A 24,565-nucleotide genomic window follows, 5' to 3' on the forward strand; every position below is an offset into this window, starting at 1 on the left:
ATTATTTTGGGGAGGAATAGCATTTTTGCCGTTTGTATGCGGGCCATCCACGAGAGGGACGCGCTTGATATTTGCTCCATGCCCCTCCTGACCTCCGAAAGAGCTTCTTCGCAATTTACTCGGACTATGTTATCTAGCCTAGTAATCTTGATGCCCAGATATGTAAAGCCCAAGGGAGCCCAAATAAAAGCATATTGAGATTGAATTTGAATCTGAAGGGGGGGGGGAGGAAGAGGGGGAAAATTGTGGATTTGGTGAGGTTAAGTTTATAATATGAAACTGCCGAAAACTCAGATAGGATGGTGGTGATTGCAGTCAATGAAGTTAAGGGAGAGGTGCAGGTCAGGACCACGTCGTCGGCATAAAGACCAATTTTATGTTCAGTTCCCCCCACCGCAATTCCCCTTATGTCCGCGCACTGCCTGACCATGGCGGCCAAGGGCTCCATGATCAGAGCAAAGATGATAGGGGAGAGGGGGCAGCCTTGACGAGTACCGTTCCTAATAGGAAACGTTCGAGACCCGAATCCCGCCGATCGAACCGAGGCGCATGGGTTGGAATACAATGCCATAACCGCTTTGCTAATCTGCCCGGTAAGCCCAAACTTCTCCAATGTGAGCTCGATATAGCCCCAGTGCACTCTGTCAAACGCCTTCTCGGCATCGAGCGACAGGAATACACTGGGGAGACTCCCCCTCTCCACCACATCCAAGAGATCTATCAGACGTCTGGTACCATCCCTAGTCTGTCTGCCATGAACAAACCCAACTTGGTCGGGGTGAATGAGATCAGGAAGGACTGAGAACAATCTATTGGCCCAGACTTTTGCGTAGATCTTAACTTCGCAGTTTAAGAGTGCTATCGGGCGGAAGTTCCCCGGAGATGTTGTGGGTTTCCCTTGTTTGGGGAGAGTCGCAATGGCAGCCTCCAACCCCTCAGCCCTAATACTGCCAACCGTCAGCCAATTATTAAAAAGACGCAACAGAAAGGGGGCAAGGACAGGAAAAAACTGAGCATAGTAGGAGAAGGGAAAGCCATCAGGCCCCGGGGAGGAACCCTTATTGGCCTCTCTGACAATCTGCGAGAGTTCAGACTCGACAATGGGGGAATTTAGGAAGGAGAGCTGCTCCTGAGTGACGGAGGGGAGATTAGCCCTCTCCAAGAACGCCAAAATTGACTCCCGCGAAGGTTGGGGAATCCCCAGGTCAGACCCGAGGTCATAAAGCGAGGAATAATAAGAAGCAAACTCCTCCGCAATCTGAATCGGGTTGCGAACCTGGGAGCCATCAGACCGGAGCAAGAATGGGATCTTGGATTGGGCCTCTCTCTTCCTAACACGTCTAGCCAGAACAGCACCCGCTCGATCCCCCATTGTGTAGAATTTGGCTCTGGTTTTCCTCAGGGCCTTCTCAGCCTTATGGAGGAGGAGATTGCGAACATGTATGCGGGCTTTAGAAAGGTCAGAGAGAAGTGCTGGAGTAGGAGAAAGTTTATGAGCAGATTCCAGGCGAGATAATTCGTCTAAGGCTACCTGAAGTGCCGCATTGTATTTCCTCTTAGCCTTTGCCGCTAACTTGATGAAGTGACCCCTAATCACCGCCTTGTGGGCGAACCAGAGGGTATCGTCACCAATGTCAGGAGTGTCATTGGAGGCAAAAAATTCCCCCAAGGCCTCCTCTATACATTGGGAATTGGATTGGTCAGCCAGGAGGTAGGCATTAAGGCGCCAACGCGCAGGGGGTCTGATGGCCAAGGGGTCCTTCAGGGTAAGGGACACCGGGGCATGATCTGACCAGGTGATACTGCCAATATCTGCTGCGATGCAGTGAGGGAGAGCCACGTCATTCACCAGCACAAAATCAATCCTGCTATAAGAACCGTGTCTGGGAGACAAAAATGTGTAGTCTCTCTCACCGCAGTGCAGGTACCGCCAGACATCATGCAAGTGGAAAGAGTCAGCTAGAGGCCCGACTTCACATCTAGACAGTGAAGAGGCAGAGCAGTCAAGGACTTTGGACATTGGGGCATTGAAGTCACCAGCTATCAGCTTGTGCCCATGTTGAATATCATTAAGAGTTTTGAATACACCCTCCAGAAACTTAAGTTGACCTACATTAGGGGCATATATCGAGGCAATAGTATATGGGGCATTATTAATGAGACACAACACCACAATGAATCTACCCAATGGATCCGCTATAGATCGAACCAGTTGGAAGGAGTTGGACCTGCTGAAGAAAATTGCTACACCCGCCTTTTTTGACGGACCATTGGCGAAAAACTGATGCGGGTACAGACCTGATTGCATTCTGGAGTTATCACATTCCAGCAAGTGCGTTTCCTGGAGACATAAAATATCATGACGGGATTTGCTCAACTGATGCCAAACCACAGACCTCTTACCCGGCGAGTTGAGGCCATTAACGTTAATTGAATACAGTGAGATACTCATTGAAAAGGCATAAGAACAGTTTTACAGTCCTCAAACACTGATAACCTGAGCAAAGGCAAAGAAAACATGTGGTCAATATAGCAGGACATAAGAAAGGGCAAAACAGAAACAGAAGAGAAAGAACATAGGGAAACAAACAGGACATACAACAAAAAAACCAGCGGACCAAGGTCCATTCAGGAATATCCTGAGTCCAGAAGGTGAGAATCAAAAAAACAGTTCACCTATGGGGCAAACAGATGCTGCTGGAGCTCTCAAGCGAGAGACCAACGCAGCTTAAAAAAGGAAAAAAAAAAAAAGGAAAAACCAAGTAAATCCGTGCGGGAAAATAGCCAGGAACCAAAGATACAGTGGGTTCAAGCCTCCTCCCAGTCCGGTGTGATACGGGCCCTGGGACCTCCGTCAGACCCGTGCTTAGGAATGTTCACGGCACTCGAGGAGTCGGGAGTCCCCATTTAGCGAGAGCCGAAGCCGCGTGGGACGGAGTTAGGCAGGTAGTGATTGATCCGTCTTTGCGAATGAGCAGCTTCGTCGGAAATCCCCAGCGATACAGGATGCCTTTCTCTCTGAGGATGGTAGTGTAGGGGGCGAAGGCCCTCCGCAGAGCCAAAGTGCCCGGGGAGAGATCCGGAAAGACTGAGATGTTTGCAAATCTTTCAGGAAGCGCTGGGGTTCTCCTTAGGGCCTGTAGGAAGTCCTCCTTTATTTCAAAAAAATGTATGCGCGCCAGCACATCTCTGGGAATGGAGGGCCCCAGGCCAGAGGGTTTAGGGATCCTATGCACGCGGTCTATTATGAAGTCCTTTGGCGCGAACTGCGGTAAGGCTGCCGCCATAAAGTCCTGCAGGAATGGCCTCAAATCCCCTGCCAGGACAGATTCCTCGATGCCTCTCAGTTTAACGTTATTTCTCCTGGACCTATCTTCCAGGTCCAGGGCTTTAGCGTGAGTTTTAGCAGCTAGGGTTTGCAGGGATTCATGTGCGTCCCAGAGCTCATTATGAGAGGAGACCAGTTCCGCCATCTTGCGCTCCAGGCGGTCCGTGCGGTTGCCCAGCTCTGCCACCTCTCCTCTTAGCTCAGCCAGCATAGTACGCAAGTCCTCTTGGATGGAGGCTCTAAGGTCCCCAAGCAGGCCTTTAAGGAGAGATGCGGTCACCGGGCCATCAGCTGAGTCAGACGCCGAGCCTCCTGAATTTAACGCCGCTCCGCCAAAATGCGACGCTGCTGCGTCCGAATGTGATGCTGTTCCGCCTAGATGCGACGCCGCAGCGCCGGACCGCGACGCCTGAGCGTTGCGTTGTGAGGAGCGGGAAGCCCTGGGGGAGGACGGCGCCATCCTGGATTCCGGCGGTGGCTGCGGGGTGGCTGCAAAGAAGTCTGGAATTCTCCTAGGGGGATCGCGGTTGCACGCTCTGGATTTCCACATGCACTCACCGACGCTCCGGGAGCCAGCACCGATGTCGTGAAGGCAGAGGAGGACACCTGAGAGGTAGAAATGTGCCGCTTTGAGGTTCCTGGCTAAGGAGCTCCCACTCTGTGCGACCTACTCCATCAGCAGATAGGCCACGCCCCAACATTAGATGTTTTTACTATTGACGCTGCATAGGCAGCATCAATAGTAAAAACTTGGTCACACAGGGTTAATAGCGGCGGTAACAGAGTGAGTTACCCGTGGCATAACGCGGTCCGTTACCGCTGGCATTAACCCTGTGTGAGCGGTGACTAATGCTGCATTCTGACACTGTCTATCCTCGGCGCTCTGCTTCTCTGGTCTGGCTGTGAGCACAGCGGCCGGAAAGCAGAGCGGTGACGTCACCGCCCTGCTTTCCGGCTGCCCGGCTCTCACAGCCAGACCAGAGAAGCAGAGCGCCGAGGACAGACAGCGGTAGGTAAGTATGTACGGTTTGTTTTTTTTACTTTAACGATGGTAACCAGGGTAAACATCGGGTTACTAAGCGCGGCCCTGCGCTTAGTAACCCGATGTTTACCCTGGTTACCAGCGAAGACATCGCTGAATCGGCGTCACACACGCCGATTCAGCGATGTCAGCGGGAGAGCCAGCGACGAAATAAAGTTCTGGCCTTTCTTCCCCGACCAGCGACATCACAGCAGGGGCCTGATCGCTGCTGCCTGTCACACTGGACGATATCGCTAGCCAGGACGCTGCAACGTCACGGATCGCTAGCGATATCGTCTAGTGTGACGGTACCTTTAGAGATTAGACCTAATATCTGTAAAAGATCTAGCCTTTGGCAGGAAAGTCTTCCAGGCTATTGTCCCTCCCTAAACATTATTCTTTGGCATTTATCCTGTGGTGCTGTCGTGGAGGGAATAAAATAGAATTACACTTACTGGTTTCTAAGAACCTCCACGACAGCACTGGTAATACACCCCCTAAGAACGTTACATTCATTTGATTCCATGGTGTGAATAAAAAATTCAAGCATTCGTTCGGGGTCCTTGGGAAAAACCTCTTGTGTTTCCTGTCCCTAATTTGGATGTGGAGGCAACCTCCTGTGGTGCTGTTGTGGAGGGTCTTTAGAAACCAAATTACCGGTAAGTATAATTCTATTTTCAGGTCTTTTTTTTTTTTTGCACAATCAATGCCATAAAAACAAAACCCAAAAAGCAAAGTTGAAGCAATGGTGAGACTAGTGGCCCCAGGGAACGTGAATATGGTGCAGTTTCTTGTCTTTGAACAAACTGCAACAGACAGAACATTGTGTGAACGTGGCCTAAAGGAAACATTCAGTATTTGGCCAGTATTTTACCTCAGTATGTGTAAGGGTATGTGTCCACGTTCAGGATTGCATCAGGATTTGGTCAGGATTTTCCATCAGTTTTTGTAAGCCAAAACCAGGAGTGGAACAATTAGTGGAAAAGTATAATAGAAACATATGCACCACTTCTGTATTTATCACCCACTCCTGGTTTTGGCTTACAAAAACTGATGGAAAATCCTGACCAAATCCTGATGCAATCCTGAACGTGGACACATACCCTAAGCCAAAACCAGGAGTGGGTGATAAATACAGAAGTGGTGACGTGTTTCTGTTATACTTTTCCTCTCCTGGTTTTGGCTTACAAATACTGAGGTAAAATACTGACCAAATACTGACAGTGTGACTGTGGCGCTAATGAATGGGAGCACGGGCGTGCGATGCACCTCTGCCTGAGGCATTACCCCCAATAATGGCGTGCAGTACATTTACAGTGACATAAGCGCCACTAGTGATGCATTGGACAGGTGGGCTTCGCCATGCTCAGTCCCAGTGTCGCCCATGTTGGCTGGGCTGGCAGGGACAAGTGTAAAAATGCAAACTTCGAGCTGTGCAATACTGTTGCAATATGCAGGGCCGTATTTGCCACTAGGCGCTCAAGGGCACGTGCCTAGGGTGGGGACGATGCTGAGGGTGGCACCTAAGCAAGTGAGCAAGGTTTTTTTTATTTTTTTTACCTCCCGACTGACCTCCCCCCACCCACCCTCCTTGAAGAGTCAGACAATACTCACACTGACCCTTCTCCAGCGATGCCTGGTCTCAGCGTCTGTAGCGTGTCCTGAGTGAGCGGTCACATGGTGCTGCTCATTAAGGTCAAGAATATGTGCATATTCATGACCTTAATGAGCGGTACCACATGACCGCTCACTCATGAAGAAGGTACTGCGCCGGGACAGAGCCAGAGGGATGTCGGCGCAGCCGCACGGTGTGGTCGTGGGACAGCTGACAGGTGAGTATCAGGGACATGGGAGGATGAAGGAGGACGGTAAGCCGCCTGCGCCATGCAAGATGGGGGGAGCGGGGGGGGGGGGGCGGCGAGATGAGCCATGCATATGGGGGAATATGAGCCATGCATACAGGAAGGGGGGGGATATGAGCCATGCATACAGGGGGGGAATTATAAGCCATGCATACAGGAGGAGGTGGTGGTGGTGGAATATGAGCCATGCATACAGGAGGTGGGGGGGAATTATGAGCCATGCATACAGGGGGAATTAAGAGCCATGCAAATAGGAGGAGGGGGGAATATGAGCCATGCAAATAGGAGGGGGGGGGGGGAATATGTGCCATGCATATAGGAGGAGGGAATATGAGCCATGCATACAGGAGGAGGGGGTATTATGAGCCATGCATATGGGATGGGAGGGAGATGAGCCATGCATACAGGAAGGGGGGGGGTGATATGAGACATGCATACAGGAGGGGGTGGTGGTGGAATATGAGCCATGCATACAAGAGGTGGGGGGGAATTATGAGCCATGCATACAGGGGGTATTATGAGCCATGCATACACGGGGGGGATATGAGCCATGCAAACAGGAGGGGGAAAGAATATGAGCCATGCATACAGGAGGAGGGGGGAATATGGGCCATGCATATGGGATGGGAGAGAGATGAGCCATGCATACAAGATGGGAGAGGGGCATTATACACTATTGAGCTTCATGTGGGGTCATTATACAGTATGGAGCATCATGTGTGGCCATTATACAGTATGGAGCATCATGTGTGGCCATTATACAGTATGGAGCATCATGTGGCCATTATACAGTATGTGGCACTGTATGGCCATTATACAGTATGGAGCATCATGTAGGGCTATTATACAGTATGGAGCACTGTGTGGCCATTATACAGTATTGATCATCATGTGGGGCCATTATACAGTATGGAGCATCATGTGTGGCCATTATACAGTATGAAGCATCATGTGCGGTCATTATACAGTATGGAGCATCATGTGCTGCCATTATACAGTATGGAGCATCATGTGTGGCCATTATACAGTATGGAGCATCATGTGTGGCCATTATACAGTATGGAGCATCATGTGTGGCCATTCTACAGTATGGAGCATCATGTGTGGCCATTCTACAGTATGGAGCATTATGTGGGGTCATCATACAGTATGGAGCATCATGTGTGGCCATTATACAGTATGAAGCATGTGCGGTCATTATACAGTATGGAGCATCATGTGCTGCCATTATACAGTATGGAGCACTGTGTGGCCATTATACAGTATGGAGCATCATGTGTGGCCATTCTACAGTATGGAGCATCATGTGTGGCCATTCTACAGTATGGAGCATCATGTGGGGTCATCATACAGTATGGAGCATCATGTGTGGCCATTATACAGTATGGAGCACTGTGTGGCCATTATACAGTATGGAGCATCATGTGTGGCCATTATACAGTATGGAGCATCATGTGTGGCCATTATACAGTATGGAGCATCATGTGTGGCCATTATACAGTATGGAGCATCATGTGTGGTCATTATGCAGTATGGAGCATCATGTGTGGCCATTATGCAGTATGGAGCATCATGTGTGGCCATTATGCAGTATGGAGTATCATGTAGGGCCATTATACAGTATGGAGCACTGTGTGGCCATTATACAGTATGGAGCATCATGTGTGGCCATTCTACAGTATGGAGCATCATGTGTGGCCATTCTACAGTATGGAGCATCATGTGGGGTCATCATACAGTATGGAGCATCATGTGTGGCCATTATACAGTATGGAGCATCATGTGTGGCCATTATACAGTATGGAGCATCATGTGTGGCCATTATGCAGTATGGAGCATCATGTGTGGCCATTTTGCAGTATGGAGCATCATGTAGGGCCATTATACAGTATGGAGCATCATGTGTGGCCATTATACAGTATGGAGCATCATGTGTGGCCATTATACAGTATGGAGCATCATGTGTGGTCATTATACAGTATGGAGCATCATGTGTGGCCATTATGCAGTATGGAGCATCATGTGTGGCCATTTTGCAGTATGGAGCATCATGTGTGGCCATTATACAGTATGGAGCATCATGTAGGGCCATTGTACAGTATGGAGCATCATGTGTGGCCATTATACAGTATGGAGCATCATGTGTGGTCATTGTACAGTATGGAGCATCATGTGTGGCCATTATGCAGTATGGAGCATCATGTGTGGCCATTTTGCAGTATGGAGCATCATGTAGGGCCATTATACAGTATGGAGCACTGTGTGGCCATATTTTTTGGGGGGTTATAATTATTGTATATGAAACAGTGTGATCAGCAGTGCTAAATGGGTGTGGTTGGGACGTGGATATGGGTGTGACTAGTTGTGAAATGGGTGTGGTCAAAGGCGTGGCCTAAAATTTGCCGCGGCGCACAACGTGCACCGCAACCTTTAGACCAGGTACCACAAATCCCATAGGGAATGAATGGGGCAAAACGCAGTGTTGCCGTAAGTGATCCGTTACGCGGCAAAACTGCCCGACCTGCTGCAAAGGGCGACTTTCACATGAGCGATTCTCGCCAAAGTCACTGCCGATAGTGTCATACTCACCAATGGGGGAGGCAGCACTAAAAGTGCCTAGGGCAGCAGAAACTCTAAATACGGTCCTGGCAATATGTGAAAGTGTTGGACGTGAGAGCTGCCACCCCTCCATGAACCGGGTCCCACATGTGCAGTGAGGGCACCAGCCTAAAGCATTGGGTACCCAGGTACGTGTCCTGCAATGGCCAAGTGCCAGCATGGCGGCAATAAGTGTGTATTGCCATTGGAGCCCTCTCGCCACACCAGGACTAGTGACTACAACCACAGCAGGACTAGTGACTACAACCACAGCAGGACTACTACCACCCCAGGACTAGTGACTACAACCACAGCAGGACTACTACCACACCAGGACTAGTGACTACAACCACAGCAGGACTACTACCACACCAGGACTAGTGACTACAACCACAGCAGGACTACTACCACACCAGGACTAGTGACTACAACCACAGCAGTGGTCGGCGCCGCGCGTGTGCTGGCTGCACTCTGGCACCATGCGGTATTACAACCCTTTCTGCCGTGGCCCCGCCCACTAATGGCTGAGCGCGTGTAGTCCCGCCCCACCAGATCCCATTGGCCGGCGTACGTCACGTCCAGCATTGTGGTTGGCTGCTTGGAGCTGTCCGTCTTCCGGTCCCATCGTAGGCCCTAATGCCTGCCTAAGTTGTGCCGTGCTTGGGACGGGAGTGGAGCCGGTAATTGGCGTGCGGTCAGTGCGGAGACTGGCTGACGGGCAGGAAGCTCCTCAGGGACGTGTGCGAGGGACCAGGCGGATTCCGGCGGGAGACGAGGATGAGCGCTGCGCTCGCGCTGCTGGCACGCTAGTGGGCCCCCACACCCCCAGCCCTGCCTCAGCCGCCGACATGCTCATAGAGAATGTGGAGGCCTTCAAGACGTGGCTGGCCAAGTTACTAGAGCCCATGTAAGTGCGAGCAGCCAAGTGCTGGGGACTGGGCCTGGTGGCAACAAGTCTGGGGGAGGGGGCGGTGCTGCATGGCTTTGTGCCCGGAGGGTGACAGCTGGGGGCACCGGGAGCCCTGGCCGACCATGTATGCAGGCATGTGCTGCCCAGGCACCAGGAGCTTGCACACAAGGGTTAATGGCGGCTTTGTAGCAATGAATGAGAGCAAACTGTTGAATATTTGATGTGACCCCACTTGTCTATCAGTTCCTCTAAAAACACACACACACATCATAGAAAGCACTGGGCAGGGGGTTCCAAACATCCTGGAGAAGTGACCACTGATCTTTGTCTTCAGGTAAGAAGGACTCTATGATGCTGAGATCAGGGCTCTATGGCGGCTGTGTCATCATCCCAGGACTGCTTGGTCTCTACTACACTGGCTCGGTCCATGCTATGTTCATGCTACGCTCCAAGTATGCGCCCGTCAGTGTGTACAGTCAGGATGGCCACTTAGGCTCCCGTCAGTGTGTACAGTCAGGATAGCCACTTAGGCGCCCGTCAGTGTGTACAGTCAGGATAGCCACTTAGTCGCTCGTCAGTGTGTACAGTCAGGATGGCCACTTAGGCTCCCGTCAGTGTGTACAGTCAGGGTGGCCACTTAGTCGCTCGTCAGTGTGTACAGTCAGGATGGCCACTTAGGCTCCCGTCAGTGTGTACAGTCAGGATGGCCACTTAGGCGCCCGTCAGTGTGTACAGTCAGGATGGCCACTTAGGCTCCCGTCAGTGTGTACAGTCAGGATAGCCACTTAGTCGCTCGTCAGTGTGTACAGTCAGGATGGCCACTTAGGCTCCCGTCAGTGTGTACAGTCAGGGTGGCCACTTAGTCGCTCGTCAGTGTGTACAGTCAGGATGGCCACTTAGGCTCCCGTCAGTGTGTACGGTCAGGATAGCCACTTAGTCGCTCGTCAGTGTGTACAGTCAGGATGGCCACTTAGGCGCCCGTCAGTGTGTACAGTCAGGATGGCCACTTAGGCGCCCGTCAGTGTGTACAGTCAGGATGGCCACTTAGGCGCCCGTCAGTGTGTACAGTCAGGATGGCCACTTAGTCGCTCGTCAGTGTGTACAGTCAGGATGGCCACTTAGGCGCCCGTCAGTGTGTACAGTCAGGATGGCCACTTAGGCTCCCGTCAGTGTGTACAGTCAGGATGGCCACTTAGGCGCCCGTCAGTGTGTACAGTCAGGATGGCCACTTAGTCGCTCGTCAGTGTGTACAGTCAGGATGGCCACTTAGGCGCCCGTCAGTGTGTACAGTCAGGATGGCCACTTAGGCGCCCGTCAGTGTGTACAGTCAGGATGGCCACTTAGGCTCCCGTCAGTGTGTACAGTCAGGATGGCCACTTAGGCGCTCGTCAGTGTGTACAGTCAGGGTGGCCACTTAGTCGCTCGTCAGTGTGTACAGTCAGGGTGGCCACTTAGTCGCTCGTCAGTGTGTACAGTCAGGATGGCCACTTAGGCTCCCGTCAGTGTGTACAGTCAGGATGGCCACTTAGTCGCTCGTCAGTGTGTACGGTCAGGATAGCCACTTAGTCGCTCGTCAGTGTGTACGGTCAGGATGGCCACTTAGTCGCTCGTCAGTGTGTACAGTCAGGATGGCCACTTAGGCGCCCGTCAGTGTGTACAGTCAGGATGGCCACTTAGGCTCCCGTCAGTGTGTACAGTCAGGATGGCCACTTAGGCTCCCGTCAGTGTGTACAGTCAGGATGGCCACTTAGTCGCTCGTCAGTGTGTACGGTCAGGATGGCCACTTAGTCGCTCGTCAGTGTGTACGGTCAGGATAGCCACTTAGGCTCCCGTCAGTGTGTACAGTCAGGATGGCCACTTAGTCGCTCGTCAGTGTGTACGGTCAGGATGGCCACTTAGTCGCTCGTCAGTGTGTACGGTCAGGATAGCCACTTAGGCGCCCGTCAGTGTGTACAGTCAGGATGGCCACTTAGGCTCCCGTCAGTGTGTACAGTCAGGATGGCCACTTAGGCTCCCGTCAGTGTGTACAGTCAGGATGGCCACTTAGTCGCTCGTCAGTGTGTACGGTCAGGATAGCCACTTAGTCGCTCGTCAGTGTGTACGGTCAGGATAGCCACTTAGTCGCTCGTCAGTGTGTACGGTCAGGATAGCCACTTAGTCGCTCGTCAGTGTGTACAGTCAGGATGGCCACTTAGGCGCCCGTCAGTGTGTACAGTCAGGATGGCCACTTAGGCTCCCGTCAGTGTGTACAGTCAGGATGGCCACTTAGGCTCCCGTCAGTGTGTACAGTCAGGATGGCCACTTAGTCGCTCGTCAGTGTGTACGGTCAGGATGGCCACTTAGTCGCTCGTCAGTGTGTACGGTCAGGATAGCCACTTAGGCTCCCGTCAGTGTGTACAGTCAAGATGTTTAGACTCATTTAGATGGGTAACATTTAACCTCTTCACCCCCAGCCTGTTTTCACCTTCCTAACCCGGCCAATATTTTAAATTCTGTCCAGTGTCACTTTATGTGGTCATAACTCTAGAACACTTCAACGGATCCCACTGATCCGGAGATTTTATTTTTCTTGTGACATATTGTACTTCAAGATAGCAGTAACATTTGTTCAATATAGCTTGCGTTTATTTGTGAAAACATTGGAAATTTGACGTAAATATTGAAAACGCTGCAATTTTAAAACTTATTTTTTATTTTTTTATGCCCTTAAATCATAGAGATATCACACAAAATAGATAATATTTTCCACATGTCCCACAATTTAATTTATTTTAGTTATGAAGTTTGTAATGGTTAAAAGTTGACCAGCGATTTCTAATTTTTGCAACAGAATTTACAAAATCCTTTTTTTAGGGACCACTTCACATTTGAAGTGACTTTGAGGGGTCTGTATAACGGAATTACCCAAAAGTGACACCATTCTAAAAACTGCACCCCTCAAGGTGCTCAAAACCACATTCAAGAAGTTTACTAATCTTTCAAGTGCTTCATAGGAATTAGTGTAATGTGGAAGGATAAAATGAACATTTAGACTATTTGCACACTTTCTGGATTTTTCGGGGTTTTTTTCACGTTTTTTTTTTTTCGTCTGCTGCAAAAAACGCTTACATTAACCCCTTCAAGTCGCGGCCCTTTTTCGTTTTTGCGTTTTCATTTTTCACTTCCCTCCTTCCCAGAGCCATAACTTTTTTTATTTTTCCGTCAATATGGTCATGTGAGGGCTTATTTTTTGCGGGACGAGTTGTACTTTTGAACGACACCATTGGTTTTAGCATGTCTTTTACTAGAAAACGGGAAGAAAATTCCAAGTGCGGTGAAATTGCAAAAAAAGTGCAATCCCACACTTGTTTTTTGCTTGGCTTTTTTGCTAGGTTCACTAAATGCTAAAACTGACCTGCCATTGTGATTCTCAGGTCATTACGAGTTCATAGACACCTAACATGACTAGGTTATTTTTTATCTATGTGGTGAAAAAAAATTCAAAACTTTGCTTAAAAAAAAAAAAAGGGCCATTTTCCGATACCCGAAGCGTCTCCATTTTTCGTGATCTGGGGTCGGGTGAGGGCTTATTTTTTGCGTGCCGAGCTGACGTTTTTAATGATACCATTTCGGTGCAGATACGTTCTTTTGATCGCCTGTTATTGCACTTTAATGCAATGTCACGGCGACCAAAAAAACGTAATTCTGGCGTTTCGGATTTTTTTCTCGCTACACTGTTTAGCGATCAGGTTAATGCTTTTTTTTTTTTTATTGATCGGGCGATTCTGAACGCGGCGATACCAAATACATGTAGTTTTTTTTTTTAATTGTTTTATTTAGGATGGGGCGAGAGGGGGGTGATTTAAACTTTTATATTTTTTTCATATTTTTAAAAACATTTTTTTTTTACTTGTGCCATGCTTCAATAGCCTCCATGGGAGGCTAGAAGCTGGCATAGCCTGATCGGCTCTGCTACATAGCAGCGATCATCAGATCGCTGCTATGTAGCAGAAATACAGGTGTGCTATGAGCGCCGACCACAGGGGGGCGCTCACAGCAGGCCGGCATCAGTAACCATAGAGGTCTCAAGGACCTCTATGGTCACCTTCCTGATGCATCGCCGACCCCCGATCATGTAACGGGGGTCGGCGATGACATCATTTCCAGCTGCCCGGCCGGAAGCGCCGGTTAAATGCCGCTGTCTGCGTTTGACAGCGGCATTTAACAGGTTAATAGCGGCGGGTGAATAGCTATTTCACCCGCCGCTATTGCGCGCACATGTCAGCTGTACAAAACAGCTGACATGTCGTGACTTTGATGTGGGCTCCGGAGGTGAGCCCACATCAAAGGGGGTGACACGGCATGCGCAGTACTAGTACGGTGCATGTCGTGAAGGGGTTAAGCATCCCATCAATTTTAATGCATTCCGCAATTTTTGTGCATATGTTGCGTTTTTTTCAGCGATAAAAACGCATCTTGGATAAAAACGCAGCATGTTCATTAATTTTGCGGATTTTTGCGGATTTCCCGCTATATTATTGCATTGGGAAAAAACGTGAGAAATCTTCAAAAAACGCGAAAAATATGCTTGCGGATTTCCTGTGAAAGTGGTCTGGATTTGCTCAGGAAACTTCTGCTCACTTTCTTGAACGTGTGCACATAGCCTTAGGGTATGTTCAGATGTTCAGTAATTGACCTCACTTTGGACGTAGCACATGTCGTCTGAATCCAAAGCGCTGCTGGGTATTGAACGCAGGTGATTCCGCATGTGATCACTGAACCATGCGGAATCACCGCGTCCAATACATTGTACGGGTGAAATCTCTCTAATGGAGGCTCACATCTCCGCAAAAGAAATTGACATGCTGCTGTCTGGAAAGACGCGCCACGTGTCCGTCACCACGCGTGTCTCCGGATGCAAAGTGGGCATGGGATTTCTTGAAATCACATCCACTATGCTGTAACATCTGGACCCTGCGGGTTGGACGCTTCGCAAGTACGCAGCGTCCAACCTGCAATGTTTACTGACCGTGTGCATTTACCCTTAACTTTTTTTCACAAAAAGTTTACTTTAGACACAATTTTCTTTATTTTCACAAGGGTAATAGAAGAAAATGGACCCCAAAATTTGTTGTGCAATCTCTTCTGAGCATGCAGACAGCGCAAATGTTGGGGGAAACAATATGGGTGCATGACAGGGCAGGAAAGAGCTCCATTTCGCTTTTTGACTGCAAAATTGGCTGGAATCATTAGCGGATGCCATGTTGCGTTTGGAGAGCCTCTGATGTGCCTAAACAGTGGAAACCCCCACAAGTGACACCATTTTGGAAGCTAGACCTCAAGGAATGTTTCTAGATGTGTGGTGAGCACTTTGAACCCAAAGGTGCCTCAGAGTTTTACAACATTGATCTGTGAAAATGAAAAAATGCCCTATATATTTTTCCCATAAAAATGTTTTAGCCCTAAATTTTTTTTTTCATTTTCACAATGAGGAGAAAATGGACGCCAAAATTTGTTGTTCAATTTCCCCTGAGTACGCCAGTACCCCATATGTAGGGTAGTACTACTTTTGAGGCACAGTGCGTAGCTCATTAAGGGATGAATCGCCATGTTGGAGTTCAGATTTTGCTGGACTAGTTTGAAAGCGCCATGTCACATTGGCCATGACGCTGAGGTGCCAGAACGGAATGACAGCATTTTACAAACTACACCTCTTGCTTAATCTAGGGGTGCAGTGATCATATTGACACCACAGGTGTCACATTTCATACCATTGGGCAGTGAACAAAAAATATTTTCATTTTTACCAGCAAAATTGTGTCTGTACAGTGCTGCTTAGCCATACGGAGAGACTCGGTAGGGATGAAGCGCTATTTGCCTCCTGGAGCGCAGATTTTCCTAGAGTAGTTTGTGGACTCCATACACAGAGCCCCTAAGTACTAGAAAAGCAGAATCCCCCCTCAAGTGACCCCATTTTGGAAATTAACCCCCTTGAGAATTTATAGGTGTAGTGATGATTTTGACTCCATGGGTGTTTACCAGAAACAAGCAGCAGTGGATATTGCGGAGTGAAGATTGCAAACTGCCGTTGTAGGGACCAGTACGTCAGTTCTGTAATGTCGGAATTGATATAAAGTGGACTGACTCAGACTCTGAAAATATTTAATACATTGGGTACAGTAGTATAATCCAGGATGAGCTGTAAATGTTTTCATAGGTTCTATCACAGCGATCAAAATAAAAAATATAAATAAACCCCCCCTTTATCACCCCCATAGGTAGGGACAATAATAAAATAAAGAATATATATACATTTTTGCCCCACTAGGGTTAGGGTTACGGCTAGAATTAGGGTTAGAATTAGGCTATGTGCACACGGTGCGGATTTGGCTGCGGATCCGCTACGGATTCGTAGCAGTTTTCCATCAGGTTTACAGTACCATGTAAACCAATGGAAAACCAAATCCGCAGTGCCCATGGTGTGGAAAATACCGCGCGGAAACGCTGTTGTATTTTCCGCAGCATGTCAATTCTTTGCACGGATTCTGCAGCGTTTTACACCTGTTCCTCAATAGGAATCCGCAGGTGAAATCCGCGGTAAATCTGCAGGTAAAACGCAGTGCCTTTTTACTTGCGGATTTTTCAAAAATGGTGCGGAAAAATCTCACACGAATCCGCAACGTGGACACATAGTCTTAGGGTTAGGGTTGGAATTAGTTAGGGTTAGAATTAGGGCTAGGGTTGGAAATAGGTTTAAGATTAGGCTGTAGTTAGGGTTATGGTTAGAGGTGTGTTGGGGTTAGGGTTGGGATTAGGGTTAGGGGTGTGTTGGGGTTAGGGTTGTGATTAGGGTTATGGCTACAGTTAGGGTTAGGGGTGTGTTGGGGTTAGTGTTGGAGTTAAGGTACCGTTACACTAAACGACTTACCAACGATCGACCAGCGATACGACATGGCTGTGATCGTTGGCAAGTCGTTGTGTGGTCGCTGGGGAGCTGTCACACAGACAGCTCTCTCCAGCGATCAGGGGAAAGACTTCGGCATTGTTGAAACTGTCTTCAACGATGCCGAAGTACCCCAGGGTAAACATCGGGTTACTAAGTGCAGGTGACGTCATCGCTGTGCTCTGCTTAACGGCCGGCGCTGACTGTCAGTGCAGGGAAGCTGACGGCGGGGGACGTGACAGACATCGGAATATGAGTATGTAGTGTTTTTTTTTTTTTTTTTTTACTTTTACAATGGTAACCAGGGTAAATATCGGGTTACTAAGTGCGGCCCTGCGCTTAGTAACCCGATGTTTACCCTGGTTACCCGGGTGCTGCAGGGGGATTTCAGCATCGTTGAAGACAGTTTCAACGATGCCGAAGTCTTTCCCCTGATCATTGGTTGCTGGAGAGAGCTGTCTGTGTGACAGCTCCCCAGCAACCACACAACGACTTACCAACGATCACGGCCAGGTCGTATCGCTGTCGTGATCGTTAGTAAGTCGTTTAGTGTGACTAATGCCTTAGAATTGAGAGGCCTCAGACCCCAATCAGAGGACAACAAAACATTCACTCCTAATTTAGGAACTTTCCAATATTTATGGACTCAACTGTTTACCACTTATCACTCTCCCATAATGACAGTTCTGTGCTGTGATTCTTCAGAATTTGCTTTAGTCTGTGATTGATGAAGAGACCTGAGTAGTCTCGAAAGCTCATATATTATATAGGCATTACAAACAGTGATCTATTTCAAGTGTTTATTTCTGTTAATGTTGATGATTATGGTTTACAGCGAATGAGAACCCAAAAGTCATTATTGCAGTAAATTAGAATACTTTATAACACCAACTTGAAAAATGATTTTAAAATTTGAAATGTTGGTCTACCGAAATATATGCTCAGTAAATGCACTCAGTACTTGCTTTGGGCTCCTTTTGCATCAATTGCTGCATCAACCCAGTGTGACATGGAGGCGATCAGTCTGTGGCGCTGCTGAGGTGTTATGGAAGCCCAGGTTGCTTTGATGGCAGCCTTCAGCTCATCTGCATTGTTGGGTCTGATGTCTCATCTTCTTCTTGACAATATCTCATAGATTCTCTATGGGGTTAAGGTCAGGCGAGTTTGCTGCCAATCAAGCACAGTTATACTGTTTGTTTTTAAATCAAGTATTGGTACTTTTGGCAGTGTGGACAGGTGCCAAGTCCTGCTGGAGAATGAAATTTCCATCTCCAAAAAGCTTGTCGGCAGAGGGAAGCATGAAGTGCTCTAAAATTTCCTGGTAGACAGCTGCGCTGACTTTGGTCTTAATAAAACACAGTGGACCTACACCAGCAGATGACATGGCTCCCCAAACCATCACTGATTGTGGAAACTTCACACTACACTTCAGGCAGCTTGGATTGTGGCCTCTCCACTCTTCAGACTCTGGGACCTTGATTTCTAAATTACCATATTTTCCGGCGTATAAGACGACTTTTTGACCCCTAAAAATTGTCCCAAAAGTCGGGGGTCGTCTTATACGCCGGGTACGGCGTGTGCAGGGAGCGATCCTGGATGTTGGCATGTGGTTCCCAGGTTCTGGAGGAGAGGAGACTCTCCTTCAGGCCCTGGGATCCATATTCATGTACAAAATAAAGAATAAAAATAAAAAAACATAAATATACTCGCCCTCGGACGGCCCCTGGCTCACAGCGCTGCTAGCGTCTGCCTCCGTTCCTAAGAATGCAGTGAGTGAAGGACCTTTGATGACGTCGCAGTCAGGTAACCGGTCGCCTGACCGCTCGTGTGACCGCGACGTCATCGAAGGTCCTTCACTCACTGCATTCTCAGGAACGGAGGCGGACGCTTGCAGCGCTGTAAGCCAGGGGCTATCCGAGGGTGAGTATATCCATGTTTTTTTATTTTTATTCTTTATTTTTTACATGAATATGGATCCCAGGGCCTGAAGGAGAGTCTCCTCTCCTCCAGACCCTGGGAACCACACGCCGTATAAGATGACCGGGCATATAAGATGACCCCCGTCTTATACAGCAGGCATATCCCAAATTCCATATTTTATATGGAAAAGTTGGGGGTCGTCTTATACGTCCAGTCGTGTTATACACCAGAAAATACGTTAAATGCAAAATTTACTTTCATCTGAAAACACCTTGGCCACAGAGCAACAGTCTAGTTCTTTTTCTCCTTGGCCCAGGTAAATTGCTTCTGGCGTTGTCTCTTGGCCATGAGTGGATTGACACGAGGAATGCGACACTTGTAGCCCATGTCCTGGATACCATATGTCTGTATGTGGTGGTTCTTGAAGCAATGACTCCAGCAGCAGTCCACTCCTTGTGAATCTCCCCCAAACTTTTGAATGGCTTTTTCTTAATCCTTTCAAGGCTGCGGTTATCCAGGTTGCTTGTGCACCTTTTTCTACTACACTTTTTCCTTCCACTCAACTTTCCATTAATATGCTTGGATACATCACTCTGTGAACAGCCAGCTTCTTCAGCAATGACCTTTTGTGGCTTACCCTCCTTGTGGAGTGTGTCAATGACTGCCTTCTGGACATCTGTCAAGTCAGCAGTCTTCCCCATGATTGTGGAGACTACTGAAACAGACTAAGGGACTTTTTAAATTCTTAGGAAGCCTTTTTCAGGTGTATTTTGTTAATTATTCTAATTTACTGAGATAATGACTTTTGAGTTTTCATTGGCTGTAAGACATAATCACCAACATTAACAGAAATAAACACTTGAAATAGATCACTCTGTAATGGCTCTATATAATGAGGTTCACTTTCTGTATTGGAGAACTGAAATAAATGAACTTTTTGATATTCTAATTTAGTGAGAAGCACTTGTAGTTGTCAGGCATGTGGGTACGAGAGCTTCTGTCACGTAGTGAGAAGAGCTCAATATCTGCAGCTTTAGGGCACATCTACATACAGGAGCTCTGTCCAGAAATGTCAGGACTGCAAAGATGTTCATTAGGGTGTATGTTCAGCCTGTTTATGGATTTCCACATGAACATAGAAGATTGACTTACCATGATTAATGTTACTTCCAACGTGCACTATTGACTTCATAGAAGGTATCCTAGGTAGTTTCTGCTTTGTATTAAAGGTCTCCATTCCTTTACTGGTCCGGCAGCACCGAACAGTGGTATACCTTGGAAGATTGTGGGCCCCAATGTAAAATCTCCCACAGGACCCCCAACTATCACAAACGTTTAATATTGCTCTTCAAATACAGACTAAAGGGACCATTTGGCTGCAGGGACTGGGTGCTTCTTAAACACCTGCATCCACTATAGTTATGATATGATTGTGGATGGCACTCTCTTATTACTCACAAGTATGGAAGGAGCTTTCTGCTCCTATGTAACAGCTTACCCTAAAGTTGCCTGTCAGACCCTCACTAGACTAGCACATGCCTTCTCTTCCAAATGACTCCCGATGCAGAGTATCACACTTTTCCATCAGATAAGGCAACATACCTGATTTGCCAAGTCCACTTTATGGAAAAAGTGAAACAAATCTGCAAACCCGCAATAGACATGCTACAAAATGTAGACCTGCATAGAAAAGCCGTAACAGATGTGCTATGCAGATCATTAGCTTCAGATCTGTGGTGAAGGTGTGCTTGAATCTGCTGATCCGTACCTGGTAAGGTTGATGGTGCAGATCACTAGGGCTAAGTTCGCGTGTCTGATGGTATTATTTAGTCTTTTCCAGCCTAGCCTTAAATCGGGCGGTCCTCTCTTGTCATAGCTTCCTCTACTGCCATTTCCATGCTGGTGACATATTGTACAATTATTGGATGTCGCGACTTATGTACTAACCAGTGGTAACAGACCTGCCTTTATTGTACCTCCAATTATAGAAACCAACCATACCTCCACAGAGTGATAGATCATGCTATCATCCCCCTTTTGGGTTCTGGTACTCTTCTGCTTCACGCTTCAGAAATGATGAGTTTTGTCTTGTAGAGCTTATGTCTCATAAGGAGATGGTGTATCGCCAGTACGTGCCATCACTGGCCTCATGTTGTCTGGCCTATACTGGGAATTAAGCGGTTGCACCCCCCCCTCACTCTTAGGTCTCCAAAACATTTATGGAATGCCATCTCTATATATAATCGACTAAGGGGCACTTCCGTCTCTGTCTGTCACAGAAATCCCGCGACGGGCACAGTCCGGCCGCGAATTTGCCCCTTCCTACTCTGTCAGTTCCCCTTCCAGTCAGCGCTCACACATGGTTAATGGCTGCGTTACACCGCGTTATGCCGCGGCGTAACGCAGTCCATTAACGCTACTATTAACCCTGTGTGACCAACTTTTTACTATTGATGCTGCCTATGCATCATCAATAGTAAAAAAAAACGAATGTTAAAAATAATTTAAAAAAAAATAAAAAATCATTATATACTCGCCTTCCGACGCCTTTCCCGCTCCTCGCAACACTCCGGGCCATTCATTGCGGTCTCGCGAGATGATTACGTGGCTGCTTTATATACGGCGTGGGCTGTGCTATATACTACGTGGCTGGGCAATATACTACGTGGCTGTGTTGTACGCTGCGGTGGGCTGTGTTGTACGCTGCGGTGGGCTGTGTTGTACGCTGCGGTGGGCTGTGTTGTACGCTGCGGTGGGCTGTGTTGTACGCTGCGGTGGGCTGTGTTGTACGCTGCGGTGGGCTGTGTTGTACGCTGCGGTGGGCTGTGTTGTACGCTGCGGTGGGCTGTGTTGTACGCTGCGGTGGGCTGTGTTGTACGCTGCGGTGGGCTGTGTTGTACGCTGCGGTGGGCTGTGTTGTACGCTGCGGTGGGCTGTGTTGTACGCTGCGGTGGGCTGTGTTGTACGCTGCGGTGGGCTGTGTTGTACGCTGCGGTGGGCTGTGTTGTACGCTGCGGTGGGCTGTGTTGTACGCTGCGGTGGGCTGTGTTGTACGCTGCGGTGGGCTGTGTTGTACGCTGCGGTGGGCTGTGTTGTACGCTGCGGTGGGCTGTGTTGTACGCTGCGGTGGGCTGTGGTATATTTCTCTACTGTATCTGTGCATCATGAATCGTGGTATGTGTTAGAGGGGGGCCCACTGAGACTCTTTCTCCCGGAGCCCTCAAAAATCTGGAGCCGGCCCTGGCTTCACTGATTGGTCACACTTGGCCGGCCGCGAACAATCAGCGACAGGCGCAGTCCGGCCGCGAATTGGCACGGAATTTGAACTACGCTTCGCTAATTGGTCGCGGCCAGCCGAATCCTGTGTATAATTTGCACTATTCTGAAAACTTCATAAATAAACTACATACGTATTCTAGAATACACGATGCGTTAGAATCGGGCCACCATCTAGTCTCCTTATAAGATAACAATAGTCTATTTACAATTGACAACTTTTGAGGGGGGTCTTGTATGAGATCTTCTCAAGAGTGGAGACATTACTATAGACAATAGGAGCCAATCTAAGTACTCCAGTTGCCAATTTGAAATTTCTAAGATGTTGGAAACCTCAAGGCTGGACTGAAACAAAAAAAAGTGTCATTCCTTCATTGCCGACTTGAGTACTTCTACCTGGTACTAAGTGTGAAGAAGACTTCTGTGATTAGTAGTGTGCCTACTTTAGTTAGTGGGGATGAGGAGAGTCAGAAGTGACATTTTTACTACTACGGAGCTATGGACTCAGTAAGTCAAACATCTGACTCCTCAATTTCCCTGATTGACTCCACAGCACTGGTCACTACTGAGCATGTGCATAAAGTGCAGCACAGATTCATCTCCACTAAAAGCTGAGATCCTTAGGTCAGGAACAGAACAGATATTTATAGGAAATTTCCGAACTTTCTCAAATCTTGAAAATATTTACAGCTCATCCCTGAGGACAGAGCTTTCTGGATAATCACTCCTCATTTGGGATTTAAGGACTCGGTCCTACAACTACCGTAGTAGTTGGTGGCTTCACAGTCTGGTGAAGATTTGTGTAGTCCTGGACCTTCTGGGTCCTAGGATTTCACCAGCTGTAATAGGAAATATGAAGCATTTGTAAAACGGGGGGAAAAAAAATAGAATCCATTTTTATTTTATTTATTTTTTTACAGATCAGTTTGTCCCTGTAGATGCTGGGACTATGTGTGACCGTGTAATATCTGTTTTATCTGTGACTGAGATTTTTTGTGTTTTAGATTTCTTTTGTGTTCTTTGCCGTAACCAATAATTTCCTTTTTAACAGATGTGATGCTGACCCATCAGCTTTAGCGAACTACGTTATTGCTTTGGTACGAAAAGACAAATCGGAGAAGGAGTTAAAGGCCATATGTGCTGACCAGCTGGATGTTTTCTTACAGAAAGGTATAAAATTAATATTCAATGGGTACCTTGGATGTAAGGTCACTATAGGTTTGGGTGGATCCACAAAAAAGAAAAAGTATGCAGGATAATTGTTATATCCAAAATTTGGGTATGCAGGATAATTGTTATATCCAAAATTTGGATATGCAATTCCATCCAAGGTGAAAGGAGTTTTTAACTTTTTTTTTTTATAGCTGATTTTTTTTTTCTCTGTGATAATCGCACTGATTTTAAAAGCAGTGTTTAGACTGAAGAATGGTAAGAGGGCGGTATCGTCTAAAGTCCATAGGACTAGCCAGGATCTATCAAAAGATGCATCTTTGATTATGACAGATTTCTGTGATTGATCCTGGCTAGTTTAAAAAGACTTGTTGTTCTTCCTATACTATGATTAAGGGCGTCCTTGACACCAGAAACACATCAGTTTTTAACCTTGTGTGTCTTTTTTTTTTTTTTTTAAGGCTTGCTAGATAAAATCCTTATTTTATTGAGCCTAAAGTGCCGCTCTTCTTTTTTTTTTTTTTTTTTTTTTTTTTTTTGAAAAAATTATATATTAAAGTTCAAATCGCCCCTCATTTCTCCCATTTAAAAATTCAGAAATCAAAAAAGTCATTAAAAATACACGTACTGCTACTTTGTGAAAATACAGTATGATTTATCAAATTATAAAATTTATTTAACCCAATCAGTGCAGTGTAACGAGGAAAAAAAAGTCTTTTTGGCAGAAAGATGCAGTAAGAGACAATCAAAATATCATATCTAATCCCAAATGGTGTAAATAAAACCATTGCTTCGGGGCAAGAAAAGACAAGCTCTCTCTCATAGTAACATAGTTATTAAGGTCTCTATCACTTGAAAATTGAAAGCATCTTGTAAAATGGCGACACCAGAAATTTGTAAAAAAATAAAATAAATTTGCTTCACATTTTTTTTTCACCACTTAAATGAAAAAGGAAAAAAAAATTGGTATCTCCAAAATCATACTGACCTGTATAATCATATTTCCAGGTCACTTTTACCATATAATGAACAGTTTAAATAAAAAGCCCAAGAAGCAATTGCAGAATTGTTTTTTTTTTTCTAACCGCACACTTGATTCTTTTTTTTTTTTCCTTCTCCACTTGTTCCAGTACGTTTATATGATAAAATGTATTGTGTAATTCAAAAGTATAACTCGTCCTGCAAGAAAGCAAGCTCTCACAGCTACATTGATGGACAAATAAAAAGTATTATGGTTTTTGGAAGAAGGAAAGCGGAATAATGGAAAATTGCAATGTCAGAAAGAGGTTAGAGGATCTTACAACAGTTTCTACATGTTAAACTGGCTATATCATGGGATAGTGGATGCAGAGTTGAGTAAAACACAATTTTTACTTAAGAATTATTTCTCTCAATTGCAGGGATGTTATCTTGTAAAGTTTAGGTTAACATTTAGTTCATCTGGGTGTTAACAAAGATTTGTACCTGTGGGGTCGTCTTCTTCTCCTGCATGAGGTTGACCAGTCATATGCAGGCAGCATCACACAGGGAAAAGAAGATACTCTCCTCACTAATCTCT

The 24,565-nt window shown here is 47.1% G+C and overlaps 1 protein-coding gene across 2 annotated transcripts in view; it reads left to right on the forward strand.

Moving 5' to 3' along the window:
- The first annotated feature begins 9,421 nt into the window (after positions 1-9,421).
- RBM27 (RNA binding motif protein 27) overlaps positions 9,422-24,565 on the forward strand; it is a 77,647-nt gene continuing 62,503 nt past the window's right edge. The window contains exons 1-2 of one of the 2 annotated variants that reach the window (XM_069764068.1): positions 9,422-9,716; positions 22,889-23,007. In XM_069764068.1, the coding sequence (XP_069620169.1) occupies positions 9,658-9,716; positions 22,889-23,007 (178 nt within the window). In that variant the 5' untranslated portion in view covers positions 9,422-9,657. The remainder of the gene's footprint in view (positions 9,717-22,888; positions 23,008-24,565) is intronic. The other variant, XM_069764070.1, reaches the window with a different exon arrangement.

Source organism: Ranitomeya imitator, chromosome 4 (genome assembly GCF_032444005.1).
Source record: "Ranitomeya imitator isolate aRanImi1 chromosome 4, aRanImi1.pri, whole genome shotgun sequence".
NCBI lineage: Eukaryota > Metazoa > Chordata > Amphibia > Anura > Dendrobatidae > Ranitomeya > Ranitomeya imitator.